We start from the raw sequence: 13,747 nt of genomic DNA, 5'->3' as shown, positions 1-13,747 counted from the left end.
CTGGGATATGAGAATCAGAAAGCACACTGCTTACATTAAAGAAAAAAAAAAAAGTTTGAGGATGCCTGGGTGGCTCAGTTTGTTAAGCAACTGCATTTGTCTCAGGTCATGATCCTGGAACCCCAGAATGGAGTCCCACATCTGGCTCCCTGCTGAGCAGGGAGTCTGCTTCTCCCTTTGACTCTCCCCCTCTCTCAAGCTCTCTTTCTCTCTCAAAAAGAAAAAGAAAAAAGAAAAGTTTGTGTGCGTATCTGGGTGACTCAGTCGGTTAAGTGTCTGCCTTTGGGTCAGGTCATGATCCCAGAGTCCTGGGATGGAACCCTGTGTCGGGCTCCCTGTTCAGCAGGGAGTCTGCTTTTCCCTCTCCTTCTGCTCCTCCCCCTGCTCCTGCTCACTCTCTTTCTCTTTCAAATAAATCAATAAAATCTTAAAAAAAAAAAAAAAAAAGAAGCTTGTGAAGATTCCAAGCAGTCAAGTTTGTTAACAGTCAGTCCACAACACACTCTATTTTTCTTAATATAACAGCATGATATATATATGTGCATATATATTATATACATAATACATTTTATATAATTATGTAGTTAAATTCTGTGTTTATAATTATATATGCTTTATATATAAGTATAATAAAAATATAGAATCTATGTCATAAAATACATTTTGTATTTTATATTCTCTATTATATTTTATATTAAACAACTATATTGTAATACATATAAACTAGATAATCCCAGAAATGAAATTAAGTAAAAGATACACAGTCCCTATTTATATTTCATGTGCTATATTTTTGATATATCATGATCTATTTACATTTGGATTGACTGTTCTACCACACATAGGTAGAAAATCTAAGTTGACATGTATTTTCTTTGTTTATTTAATAAAAGTTATTGACAGTTTGGGAATTCTATAAACTCCATTTGGGAATACTATTGTTTTCATTAATTCCCCTTCTCAAAAATCAAAACCTAAAAGCCTGCAGAGGAGAAAACCAGATTTCAGTTCTTTTTTTGTTAGTCAAATCCCTAATTTATCCTCCTTCCCTATTCTAGGAAGGAAGAGCTGTTAATATGTTTTTTGTCATAATCCAAGAAAGAGATTCAGCCACATATAGTAGTCACTATTTGTCATTCACAAGTGGGTAGTCCTTTTATGTTGCCTTGTGTTCAGCAAAATATGTAAAACGCCACTGAGATTTGTGGGTTTTTTTGTTTTTTGTTTTGTTTTGTTTTTCTTTACCAGTCCTGTACTAACCTCTCAGGGACATGCTCATGTACTCTTTTGTCTTTGTTCCACTGTACCAGCAGTTGACAGATTTTCAGAGGTATATATTTAGATTTTAACTTAAGGAAAGTCCTTCAAGTCAGCTATAATTCAAATCTTAAGCATTTAGTTTCAATTACATGCCACTCCACAGATTGCTATAATCATTTTAGGCACACACTTGCAAATAATTAAAAGCAGTTATTTCCACATGCCTGTATGTATCTATCTTTTGTATATCTTTGGGGGGTGACCTTTGAACACACAGAGGCTAAATAAAATCAAATGCAACTATTTCTCAGTTTCATAACCCTACATCATTCAATAGCAATCCAGATCTCTTCTAAATACCATCAGCTAAAGTAGATTGACCTACTCAAAACCCAAATCTAATAGAGTCCCAATCCCACTGCAATCTCTTACCAATTCATTTGAAAGTATAAAATTTATTAAGATAAGAAAATTATTGAATTATCTATAAAGGACCCCACTCATTAATTCTGATGTCGTTTCACAGGTTTTTTTTGTTTGTTTGTTTATTTTTGTTTTTTTTAACTAACATATCATGTATTATTTGCCCCAGGGGTACAAGTCTGTGAATGATCAGGCTTACACACTTCGCGGCACTCATCATAGCACATACCCTCCCCAATGTCCATAACCCAGCTGCCCTATACCTCCCCCAGCCACCCCCCAGCGGACCCTCAGAATTAGAGTCTCTTACGTTTTGTCTCCCTCCTGATCCCATCTTGTTTCACAGCTTTCAAAAGTAAAACAGCAAATTAGGTTATGTTTACAGACTCAATAGCCTTCAGATCAGAATACTAAGTCCCTTCCTCAGTTTCTGTCATTCAGTTATGTTACAACTTAAGTCACTATCTATATAACTAGCCTGTAAGATGAGGACAGATAGAATTACTCACAGGGTTGTTGAAAGAAAGAAGGAACCACCGAAGACAAAGCTTCTCTATAGCCTAATGTGCATGGTAACAATGTAATATAGTAAATGAATTTGACAGATAATTAATATAATTAATAGGTCTCATACAGATAGTCCTAGTATTAGCTGGTTATGTTAAAAACTAGCAATGATGCTTTTACTTTTCCCCAACATAAGTTCATACACCATACTGTGACTAGCAGAATTAGTAAAAATAAGATTTTTTAAAAAAGGAAATTGTCCCCAAGATTTTGACTTGCAAATAATGGGAAAGTCCATGAGGTACATATGTGTATACATATATATACACTCATAAGTGTGTGATGTGTGTGTACGTGTATGTCTATGTACATCTGTATATGCATACCTATGAGAAAGTTGTTAAGTTTTTCAATTTAATATAATTTCACTTCTCATCCTAAATCTTGCTATTAATTCCATGTTCCTAATGGAATGAGAATAACTGAATTATCTCAAGAAATATTGTATTTTTAAAACAAATGGGAACTGAATCAAGTAGAAAGCTCAGAGACAATTTATTCTAGTAAGATTTACTGTCAAGGTCTACACTCACCAAAAAGTCAGGATAACATTTGTGTCATCTTTGGAACTTCTTAGTAACTCATGTGATCAAGGAACTTAAATCTGTAAGCAACTTAATCCGTATCAATCACTTAATGGTCACTTAGTTTAAGTAATAAAATTGATCCAAAACTTCATGGTTTCAAATTGCTATAGTTTGTTTATACAAAACAAAAAAGATAGTTGCAAGTTTATATAAATTAATGTGTCTTACTAAGCCGAATAATAGTAAAAAGAATATTGAAGCAAGATGCACTGATATTAAAATGAAACCAATATATAACTTACCAGCTCTATGGATCTTGGACAATGTAACTCTACTCCAGCACTCAGTTTCTTCATCTCTAAGGTAAGTGGCCTGTTAAATAAAAGTTATTTCTCAATTTAATTATCTATAAAGCAACAATTCTAGACCTGTCTACACCTAAGTAAATTTAATTATTTATGTGATTAAAGAACATAAGAATATTTTCTATTTCTTATGGACACTGGCAGGGGAGGGGTATGTGCTATGGTGAGTGCTGTGAAGTGTATAAGCCTGACGATTCTCAGACCTGTACCCGTGGGGCTAATAATGCATTATATGTTAATTAAAAAAATTTTTTATTAAAAAAAAGAATAGGGGCGCCTGGGTGGCTCAGTGGGTTAAACCGCTGCCTTCGGCTCGGGTCATGATCTCAGGGTCCTGGGATCGAGTCCCACATCGGGCTCTCTGCTCAGCAGGGAGCCTGCTTCCCTCTCTCTCTCTGCCTGCCTCTCTGTCTGCTTGTGATCTCTGTCTGTCAGATAAATAAATAAAATCTTTAAAAATAAATAAATAAAAATAAAAATAAATTAAAGAATATTTTCTATTTCTTGTTCTTCTTCACAATCTATCTTAGCATTGCTACTCAGGAGTTAAATCATCCTTTTAAGTACTACATTTAGTTTACATAAAGTCAATCATCATTTTATCAGAGTAAAGCTAGTTTGCAATCACTGTCATATACAAGAGAATGGGATTTGAGGCCATGAAAGATGGGTGGTGGGTAGAAGGAAGAATGGCTTTAAGAGCATAGTCTTCTCCCCTGGGAAGTGCCTGCAGATTTTAAAAACTCATGTGGTCACTTGAAGCTTTGATGGAAGTAAGTAAGTCCTCTTGTCATAAACAACAAAAGCCATACAAAGCACGTAAAGTGATAGTTTTCAGATGTTACTAACAGGCATACAAGCCTGTGATCCATGAGAAGGTTCCCATGATAGCCCCAGCTTTCGTACTGAACCAAATTTCCAGATTGTGGTGTATGTGTTTAGGATGTAATTACACTATTGCAGACCTGCTGATGTTGGAAGGAAAAGAGCAGGGTGTTAGGTTGCTGAGGTGATGAGAATTTATGAGAAAGGACAGCAGAGGGAAAAGAGCAGCAAAGAGAAGATGTTCCAGAAATTTGTACAGGTGACCATGAATTCAAAGCTATGGATACAAAGGATCGCACTCCATGAGGTCCATCAGTGAACACATACTGGGAAGTTGCGAGGGGACCAGAGGTTCATAAGTCACGCAGTGTTTGGAAACAGGCATTTTGATCAGTTAAAATGGAGACACTTCACTGAATATTTTGGGCTTCCAATTAAGACATCAAAAGGCCACATTTGAGAAATGAGAGTAATTTAACTCTGGAGTATGAACTTTTTTAGAGCCCAAAAAAACAATGACTATAATCAGGAATCCAAGGATAAAGCTCAGGCAGACACCAGAAAATTATCTGCCAAAGGAAACTTGATACTCTCTAAAAGAAAATCACAAAACCTAGGATCTCAAAAATGTAGCATCTATTACGTCCTTCATGCAATAAAAAAAGTAGATATGTAAAGAAGCAGGAAACAGTAACTAAAATGAAGAAAAATATAGTCAGTAAATACAAGTCCAGAGATGATAGAAATGTTGAAATTAGAGACAAGGACTGTATAAAACACCTATTACATAGATGCTTAAGAACTTAAAGGAAAAGATGGATATGATGACTAAAGAAATGAGGACTATCATTAGAAAAAACAAAAGCTTTCAAGAGAAAGAGGTGAGAATTCTGGAATATAAAAGTAGAAGATCTGCTATGAAAATGTCAACATATAGGTCTAACCAAACCAAAAAGGGAAATATCAGTGAAACTATGCAAACATAAGCACAGAGAGAAAAAAATGCCTGGAAATAAGAGAGTAAGACTCCAGAGATCCATGGGAAAATATCAAGTAGCCTTAAATAAGTTTAATTATAATACTATAAGAAGTGATTCACATAAAATTATTTGAAGAAACAAGGAATTGAATAGTGCCTACTTGATTAAAAAATAACAATACCTAGAATAAAGAAGTACATTGCTATCAAATAAAATAAACACATGCAATCATATGATAATCAAATTGTTAAAATAATAAAAAGATAATATGAAATAAATGCAGAAGAAAGGATATATTACATTGAAAATAATAATATATCAGAATTCTAATTAAAAGCAATGAAATGCCATACATAATGAACAGTATATTTAAAATGTTGAAGGCAGGGGGCATGGGATAACTGGGTGATGGGCTTTAAGAAGTGCACCTGATGTGATAAGCACTGAGTCTTATATGCAATGATGAATTACTGAATACAACATTTGAAACTAATGATGTACTATATGTTGGCTAATTGAATTTAAATTTAAAAATGTTGGAAGCATTAATATATCTTCAAAAATATACCTTGGAACTATTGCCTTCAAAAAATTTTTTGAGGGACGCCTGGGTGGCTCAGTTGGTTAAGCAGCTGCCTTCGGCTCAGGTCATGATTCCAGCGTCCTGGGATCGAGTCCCGCATCGGGCTCCTTGCTCAGCAGGAGCCTCCTTCTCCCTCTGCCTCTGCCTGCCATTCTGTCTGCCTGTGCTTGCTCTCTCTCCCTCTCTCTCTGACAAATAAATAAAAATCTTTTAAAAAAAAATTTTTTTTTGAAAATATCACTTTCTAAAACTGAAGGTGAAATGGAGACATTATCAGACAAACAAAAGCTGAGAGAATATTTTCCCAAAAGAACTCCAGTATTAAAAAAAAAAATGTAGGGGCACCTGGGTGGCTCAGTGGGTTAAAGCCTCTGCCTTCGGCTCGGGTCATGATCCCAGGGTCCTGGGATCGAGCCCCACGTTGGGCTCTCTGCTCGGCAGGGAGCCTGCTTCCCTTCCTCTCTCTCTCTGCCTGCCTCTCTGCCTACTTGTGATCTCTGTCAAATAAATAAATAAAATCTTAAAAAAAAATGTAAAAGAAATTATTCTCCTTCAGGCTAAAGGAAAAGGACACCAGATGGAAACACAGATTTAAACAACAGAATGAAGAACACCAAGTATAATAAATACTTTGCTAAACATAAAATGATTTTTTCCTTTTTGTTATCTTTAAAAGATAGTTAACTACATAAAGCAAAAACTAGACATAATCTATTATCACATGTAAAAGTAAGTTTATAAAATTAATAGCACAAAGGACACTATGGGAGACATGGAATATATATATTGTTTTAAGGTCCTAATATATTAATTGGTATAATACTATCTGAAAGTAACTTGTGAGACAGTAAAAATTAACATTTTAAACCCAAAACAACCAATGAAAATAATTAAACAAAGAGTTATATTCAGTTCTTACTTGCTTATTTATATCAAAGGAGTTAGTAGGTTAAGTAAAAAAAAAAAAAAAAGTTAAAGAAAATATACAAAAGAAGGCAGGAAAAGAGGGAAAAGGGAAAAAAGGACAGAGAGGACATCCAGAAAAAAAGCAAGATGATAGACATAAACGTAATAATACCTTTAACTGCATTAAATGTAAATGGACTAAAACATTAAGTAAAAAACAGATGCTATGAAACATAAGAAATATTCAAACACATGCTCTCTGTGCAGAAATTTAAAAGTAAAATGATATCAAGATATGTAATGAAAACCCTAAGTGTTAAGGAAGCTGCAGTGGACATGTCAATATTAGATAAAAGAGATTGCAGATAAAGCAATATTATCAGAGATGTAGGGCATTTCATAATATTAAAAGTCAATTCATTAAGATAATATAAGAACACTCCTGGCAAAGGATCTTCCAAAAATATCAAACAAAATATGGAAGAACTGAAGAAGAAAATAAATAATTATTAGATTTCAACATTCTTCAGTAGTTGCTAAAATAGTAGGGTCAAAATCAGTAAAATATAGAACGATCAAATAGTACCATAAAACAAGAAGTAAACAGATCATATACTAACTCACTAAACAAGTCTCAATATATTTCAAATTGTTAAAATCATGAAGAGTATGTTCTCTGACAATAATGGGAATTAAACACTAATATAAAGAAGATACCTACAAAATCTTCCCCAAAGAATTCACAATTAGATATATATTTCTGTACAACTCATGATAAAAAAGTACAAGGGGAAATGAAAAAAAATCTTTAACTCAAGGGAAATTAAAACATAATGCACAAAAATTCATGGGTTGCAGATAAAGCAAATGCTTAGAAGAACTGTTATAACTTCAAATGCTTATAGTAAAAGAAAACCAAAGATTTAAAATAAGTCATTTAAGTATCTATCATAAGAAACTAGAAGAGAATACACTCAATTTAAAGTGTATGTAATAGGGGCGCCTGGGTGGCTCAGTGGGTTAAGCCGCTGCCTTCAGCTCGGGTCATGATCTCAGAGTCCTGGGATCGAGCCCCGCATCGGGCTCTCTGCTCAGCAGGGAGCCTGCTTCCTCCTCTCTCTCTGCCTGCCTCTCTGCCTACTTGTGATCTCTTTGTCAAATAAATAAATAAAATCTTTAAAAAAAAATAAAAATAAAGTGTATGTAATAAATAAAAGTGAATAAAAAGATAAAAGTGAAATTAATAAAACAGAAAAAGGACAAAAGTAGAAAAGTAAAATATAAACTGGTTTTTGAAAAGTTAAATATAGAAAAAATAAACTGATCAAGAACAAAGTGAAGAAAATACGAATTTCTAATATCCAATATAAAGGAGGGAGTTAACTATAAAGTTCTAAAAACTTTAAAAGTAAAATAAAGAGACATGATGAATAACTTAATGCCAAAAAAGTACAATTTATGTGAAATGGATAAACTCCTTAAGAGAACTAGAAACTACCAGAATTAACACAAACACACGCGCGCGTGTGCGCATACACACACACACACAATCTTAATAGCTACATAACTAACAGAAGAAAATGTTGGATTTAAAATCCTTTCAAAAAGAAAACTATATGACTCTAATTGTCTCATGGGTATATCCTTTCAAATTTATAAGGTGGAAATCATATCAGTCTTACAGAAACTTAGCAAATGATGGAAGACAGGACCTGTCCCAACCCTTGTATAAGTTCAGCATAACACTTATACCCAAACACACAAGATTATTGAAACGAAAACAGAAACACACACAAAAAACTATACACCAATGTCTTTCATAAACAGATGCAAAAATACTCAACAAAATATTAACAAAACAAACCCATCAATGTATAAAAAGGATGACATAGTATGACAAAATGTGGTTTACCTAGGAATTCAATGTTTGAAATAACATCTGAAAATCAATCAATATAATCCATAACTTTATAGAATAGAGGGGAAAAAATCAATGCAAAAAATTACTCAATAAGTCAATATTAATAAGAAAAACTCTCAGCAAACAAAGAGTAAGCAAAAAATTAACTTGATAAACAGCATCTACAAAAGTACTATAGCTAAGAACGTATCTAAATGGGGAAAAATAAAGATTTTCCTTTAAAATCAAAATAATGCAAGAATTTCCACTATTATTACTTCAATTCAACTTCACAGTAGAGCTTCTAGCCAGGAAAAAAAAAAAAAAAGCAAGAAAATGAATAAAAAGGACATGAGTTCTGTTTTGAGTCAAGATGGCATAAAAGAAACTGGATTTACCTGCCCTTCTACTGTGAAACAAGAGCAGCAAACAAACGAACAAAAAAAAAAATATTGGAAACAATGCTTTTGTAGACAGCAGGCAACAAAGGAGAATGATTTCTAAGAGACAGGAAATAAAGTATGCCCTCCCATTTCCCAGCTTACAGACTTGAGTTTCCAAGGCATGACGCAATCAGTAGTAACACAAGTGGAGCCCAATGAACTTTGAGTTTAGTGGATGGAGCTGAAAGTCCAAAGAGAATAAGACACTACAGTTTAAAAGATACAGAACCATAGAGGACACAGCCACGTTGAGAGTTCTAGAAACTTATAGAAAGCTGTCCTTGAGTATTTGAAAGAGTGGTTTTTGTTTGTTCACTTGTCTGTTTTCTTTCCAAGCTTTTATTTAAATTCCAGTTAGTTAACACGTAGTATTAATTTAGTTTCAGCTGCAGAATTTAGTGATTCAACACTTACATACAACACCTGGTACTCATCACAAGTGTACTCCTTAATCCCCATCACCTATTTAATCCACCCACTCCCATCTTCCCTCAGTTAACCATCAGCTTGTTTTTTATAGTTAAAACAAATGAGCATGGGAGGGGGGCTGTTGGGGAAGAGAAGAAAACCAAGAAACACACTCTTAATCATAGAGAAAAAGTAATGGAAGAGTGTTGATGGGAGCATGTATGTGATAAAACTAACTGAAGCCAGAAAAAGAATCATCCAAAAGATTAGAAGAAACTAGTAACTCACGTGGGAATAGACATATTTGTAGCCAGCTAGACTGGAAAACGTGAAGATCACAGCACTTTGCGGGAAAAAAAAGATACTTCAGAGAAGATCTACAGCATAAGAAAAGATGCTTTAAATCATTTGTTATTAGGAGATTACATGTTAAAACTTCAAAGTGATATCACTACATACTTATTAGAAGAGTTAAAATTAAAAGACTACTCTCACCGTGCTCGCTTCGGCAGCACATATACTAAAAGACTACTCTTACCAAGTAGAGCAAAGATGTGAGAAAATTGGAATTCTCATCTGTGGTTGAACAGAAGTAAAATGGTGCAACCACTATGGAAAACAGGTTGGTAGTATTTATTTATTTGTTTGTTTTCCCAGGTTGGTAAGTTTTCTTTTTTTTAAATGTTAAATATATGCCTATTATATGATCCAGCCATTCCACTCTTTGATGTTTACCCAGTGAACACAACGCATTTTTTCGAAGATTTGTATAAAACACACTCTTTTAGTTATCATAGTCCTAAGTGAGAAATAACCCAAATGTTCATCAACAGATGAATGGATAAGCAAAATGTGGCTCATCCAAACAAAGTAATATACTCAGCAATAAAAGAAACTAATTTTCAAGAATAAACCTTTGAACACACAATAACATGAAAGTATTTCAAGTGATTACACTGAGTAAATGAAATCAGACAAAAATAATACTTGCTTTATAGTTCCATTCATATTAGTTCCTAGAAAACGCAAACTAATCTTTAATGATAAGGAGCATATCACTGGTTGTTTGTGGATAAGTAGGTAAGTTTCAGAAGAGGCAGAAGCCGAGAATACAAAAAGGCATGAGGGAATTTGGCGTTCCCTGTCTTGATGTGGTGACAGTTTCATGGGTATAACAAACATTTATCAAAACTTAGAACAAGATATAGGAGAAAATCCTTGCAGCTTTGGGATGGGCAAACATTTCTTAAGAACACAAAAAACAATAAATAAGATATTGAATAGGACTTCATCTAAAGAAGCCACTAATTTTTTTAAATTTTTAAAATGGTTATGTAGAGAAAATAATGTAAATACATGTATCTAACAAAGGATTTTTAACCAGAGAATATTATAAAAATTTTTATGACTCGATAATAAGAGCATAAGAATCTCAGAAGGTGGGCAAATGATATAAATTTACACTTCAAAAAATGAAAGTAACATAAAGTATGATAAGCACATGAAATTTTTTTCAAACATAATTATAAGGGATATTAATTTTAAATCACAAGAAAGTACCAATATAATCCTGGCATAAACAAAATTTATAAGTCTGGCAATACAAAGTGTTGATTTAGGTATACAGAAACTAGAAATACCATAAAACTGATGAGATTAAAAATGGTATTTTGGAGAACATCTGGTAATTTCTCATTAAGTTAAGCACGCTCTTACCATATGACCCAGCAATTGCATTCCTAAGTATTTAGCCACAACAAATGAAAACATACATCCACACACAAAAAGTGCACAAAGAGTTATAGCCTCTTTACTAAAGATAGCCACAAAATTGAAACAACTCAATGTCTATCATCCATGAATATATAGCCAATTATATTTATGGCAAATGTATAGTGGTATTCACCTAAACCATAAAACAGATTACTTAAAACTACAATATGAGTGAATGCCACAACTGTATCAGACACATAGAGTATATTCTCTATTATTTCATTTATATGCAGTTATAAATATGTCAAAATTAATTAACTGTAGTGGAAATAATATCACAGTACTTTGAGTGAATGGTAGAGCAGATTGGAAAAGAATATGAGGAAACATGTTTGAATGGTAAAGGTATTCAGTTGGTAGGGTAGACTTATGACTGTATACTTTTTCAAATTCTTCAGAATGTACATTTACATGGATGGTTTTATTGCATGTAAATTATATCTCATGAATTATTTTAAAAAATGAATTGAAGGTAGAGATGATAATTAAAGGATTGGTATCAAATGACATAATAAGATGACTTAATCTCATCTTGCTATCTTGCCATTTTGTAAAGCCTGTAAAAGTTTCCTCACATTACCATATGAATGTTTACAGGGGTCCCTTTCCATCCACAGAGCCCCAACTTCTTACCACCCCTGTTATATTTAATCTTTTCCAGCAGAGTCAATAGCAGAGACATGGAGAGTAATACAACAAACTATATAACACACTGTGTAATTGAAATGGGCCATAATCACTAATATTAAAGACAGTGAATCATTCTAATAGAGCTGTGTTCAGCAAACAATGAAAAATTATGTGCCAGAAAAGCTAATGCTGGTTTTAAAATGAACAGAAATGAAGCGAAATGGAACCTCACTTGTTATTCATGAAGGTCAATTTAACGTGATTATTTTTTTCCCAGCGTTGTAGCTTTGTGATTACTGTTGTATACCTGAGTGGTATTTTATAACCTAATAAGAGCATAAAATAACCAGGTGGTGATGATTTTGTTTAGAGCTGAGCCCGAAGATCCCCTTAACCAGCACCAAGTTACACATGCTACTGGCTGCAATGCAAACACGTTCCAATGTCCCAAAAGTCAAAGAGAACATAAGGCATTTGACAATTAGATTGTGTTCTAGCAATTCAAAGAGAGACAGACAGACAAGTATGAGTTACTCTTTGGTGAAATATTATTTTTTCAAAACCAACTTTCACTCACTTACCTCCACCTCTTCTATAATATTTACTTTAATGCAAGTTTACTTTGTAGCCTGGAAGGGAGTATTCTGAAATTAGACCCTTATGTGGCATAGGGTAGATGCTGACAATGCAACTTGCTGATGATTTCCAGAAAATCTTTGAAATCCCAACCAGAGAAACCTCTATAGAAGTTAATTAAAATATGCCTAACCAATCCCAACACCAACACTAAGGGAAATAATGTTTGGATAACAAACTACAGATAAATGAAAATTTCCCTTAAATTTAGCTTTATCAGGGGTCTCTATAGCTTCTATCAACAAGTTTACTAATTTTTTTTCCTATAAAACTCATCCTATTTTGTGCTTATCTCATTTTTAATTTTACTAAAATCCCAAAGAGACAAATTAGGAAGGTGGCAGAGCCTGGCTGAGTGCCTTCATTAGCTCAGCGCTAATAACTTCTTTCAGCACCACGGATAGCGCCTGACATCACAACTCAAGCTTATCCAAAAGCTAATTATTTTCCCTGTTATAAAACAAAGGTTCTATATCAAAGGCCCATAATGCGACACAGTACACCCCTCTAGATGCACTGATTTGCAAAATAAATCAACTGTGTCAGGGAGGAATTTGAGCAGAAATTACAAAAAATTGCAATTTTACTTGCAATGGTACACTATTCAAATGCATTGTCGGTGATTCATGGCAAGATAGCACCCATGCCATTCTGAGGGTTCAGGGAAAAGGTAGAATTCTCATCTGTCACAGTAATAAAAATGTACTTTCTCCTGTTGTTGCATTTTTTAAAAGATTCTATTATAGCTTAGTTCATATATATTTAAATGATGTCACTGGAAAAAAGACCCAAGGACCTCTGAAAGAATGAATAAAGAACTCCTTTAATTACACACACACACACCGCTCCATCTACACCTATTTGTTTTAGGTAGTAACTCTTTGAAATGATAGGTCTTCTCAAACAACATGTAAAATGTGTATTCCAGCTCACTTGTAAAAAACACAAATAGATCATTCCCATAGGCCACAAAGCCTATCCTTCAGATTATACCATGTCCTCGGAGACTTAGGAGAGTCGAAAAACAGACTAAAGTGTACTGAACTGAAAATTACACTCAGATGCTAACTAGCACCCCACCGAATTTCTCATGGGTCCATCCATGTCTACAATATTTCAAAAATAAAGTAGACTTGAGGAAGAAAATAATCTTTCCCCTTCCTCCCCTCTCAAGGCAGAAGTTGTTAATTTGGAACAATGCTTGTGTACTTCAGTTCCCTGAGGGTGGGCTCTTTAGAGGTCTGACTTTGTCTCTCACTGAAAGGAAGTATAGAAGAGAAAAAAGATGCCTACATGGTCCCCCAGAAAAATGATGTTTAACCTAGGAAGTTCTGAATCATTACAGGTAATTAAAAGTATTCTCCACACCTGACTAAGTGTGTTTTAGTAGTTTAAAAGTGTGGATTTCTCCCTTTTCCTCTTTTATCTTGATCATGTAATCACAGTTGCCTCTTCTTGTATCATTTCTCCCACATCTATTATTTTTACTGTTTGATTTAAAAGGGGAAAACAAAATCAAGC

General features: G+C 33.8%; 1 protein-coding gene across 1 annotated transcript in view; it reads right to left on the bottom strand.

Annotated features, from left to right (window-relative positions):
- The window catches only part of LOC125083006 (5E5 antigen-like), a 579,485-nt gene that overhangs the window by 513,120 nt on the left and 52,618 nt on the right, over nt 1-13,747 (bottom strand). The window contains exon 3 of the mRNA XM_047698904.1: nt 3,080-3,149. Within this exon, the coding sequence (XP_047554860.1) occupies nt 3,080-3,149 (70 nt within the window). The remainder of the gene's footprint in view (nt 1-3,079; nt 3,150-13,747) is intronic.

Source organism: Lutra lutra, chromosome 13 (assembly GCF_902655055.1).
Source record: "Lutra lutra chromosome 13, mLutLut1.2, whole genome shotgun sequence".
Lineage (NCBI taxonomy): Eukaryota > Metazoa > Chordata > Mammalia > Carnivora > Mustelidae > Lutra > Lutra lutra.
Note: the sequence above shows the minus strand (reverse complement) of the source record. Positions and strands in the feature narration are given on the sequence as shown.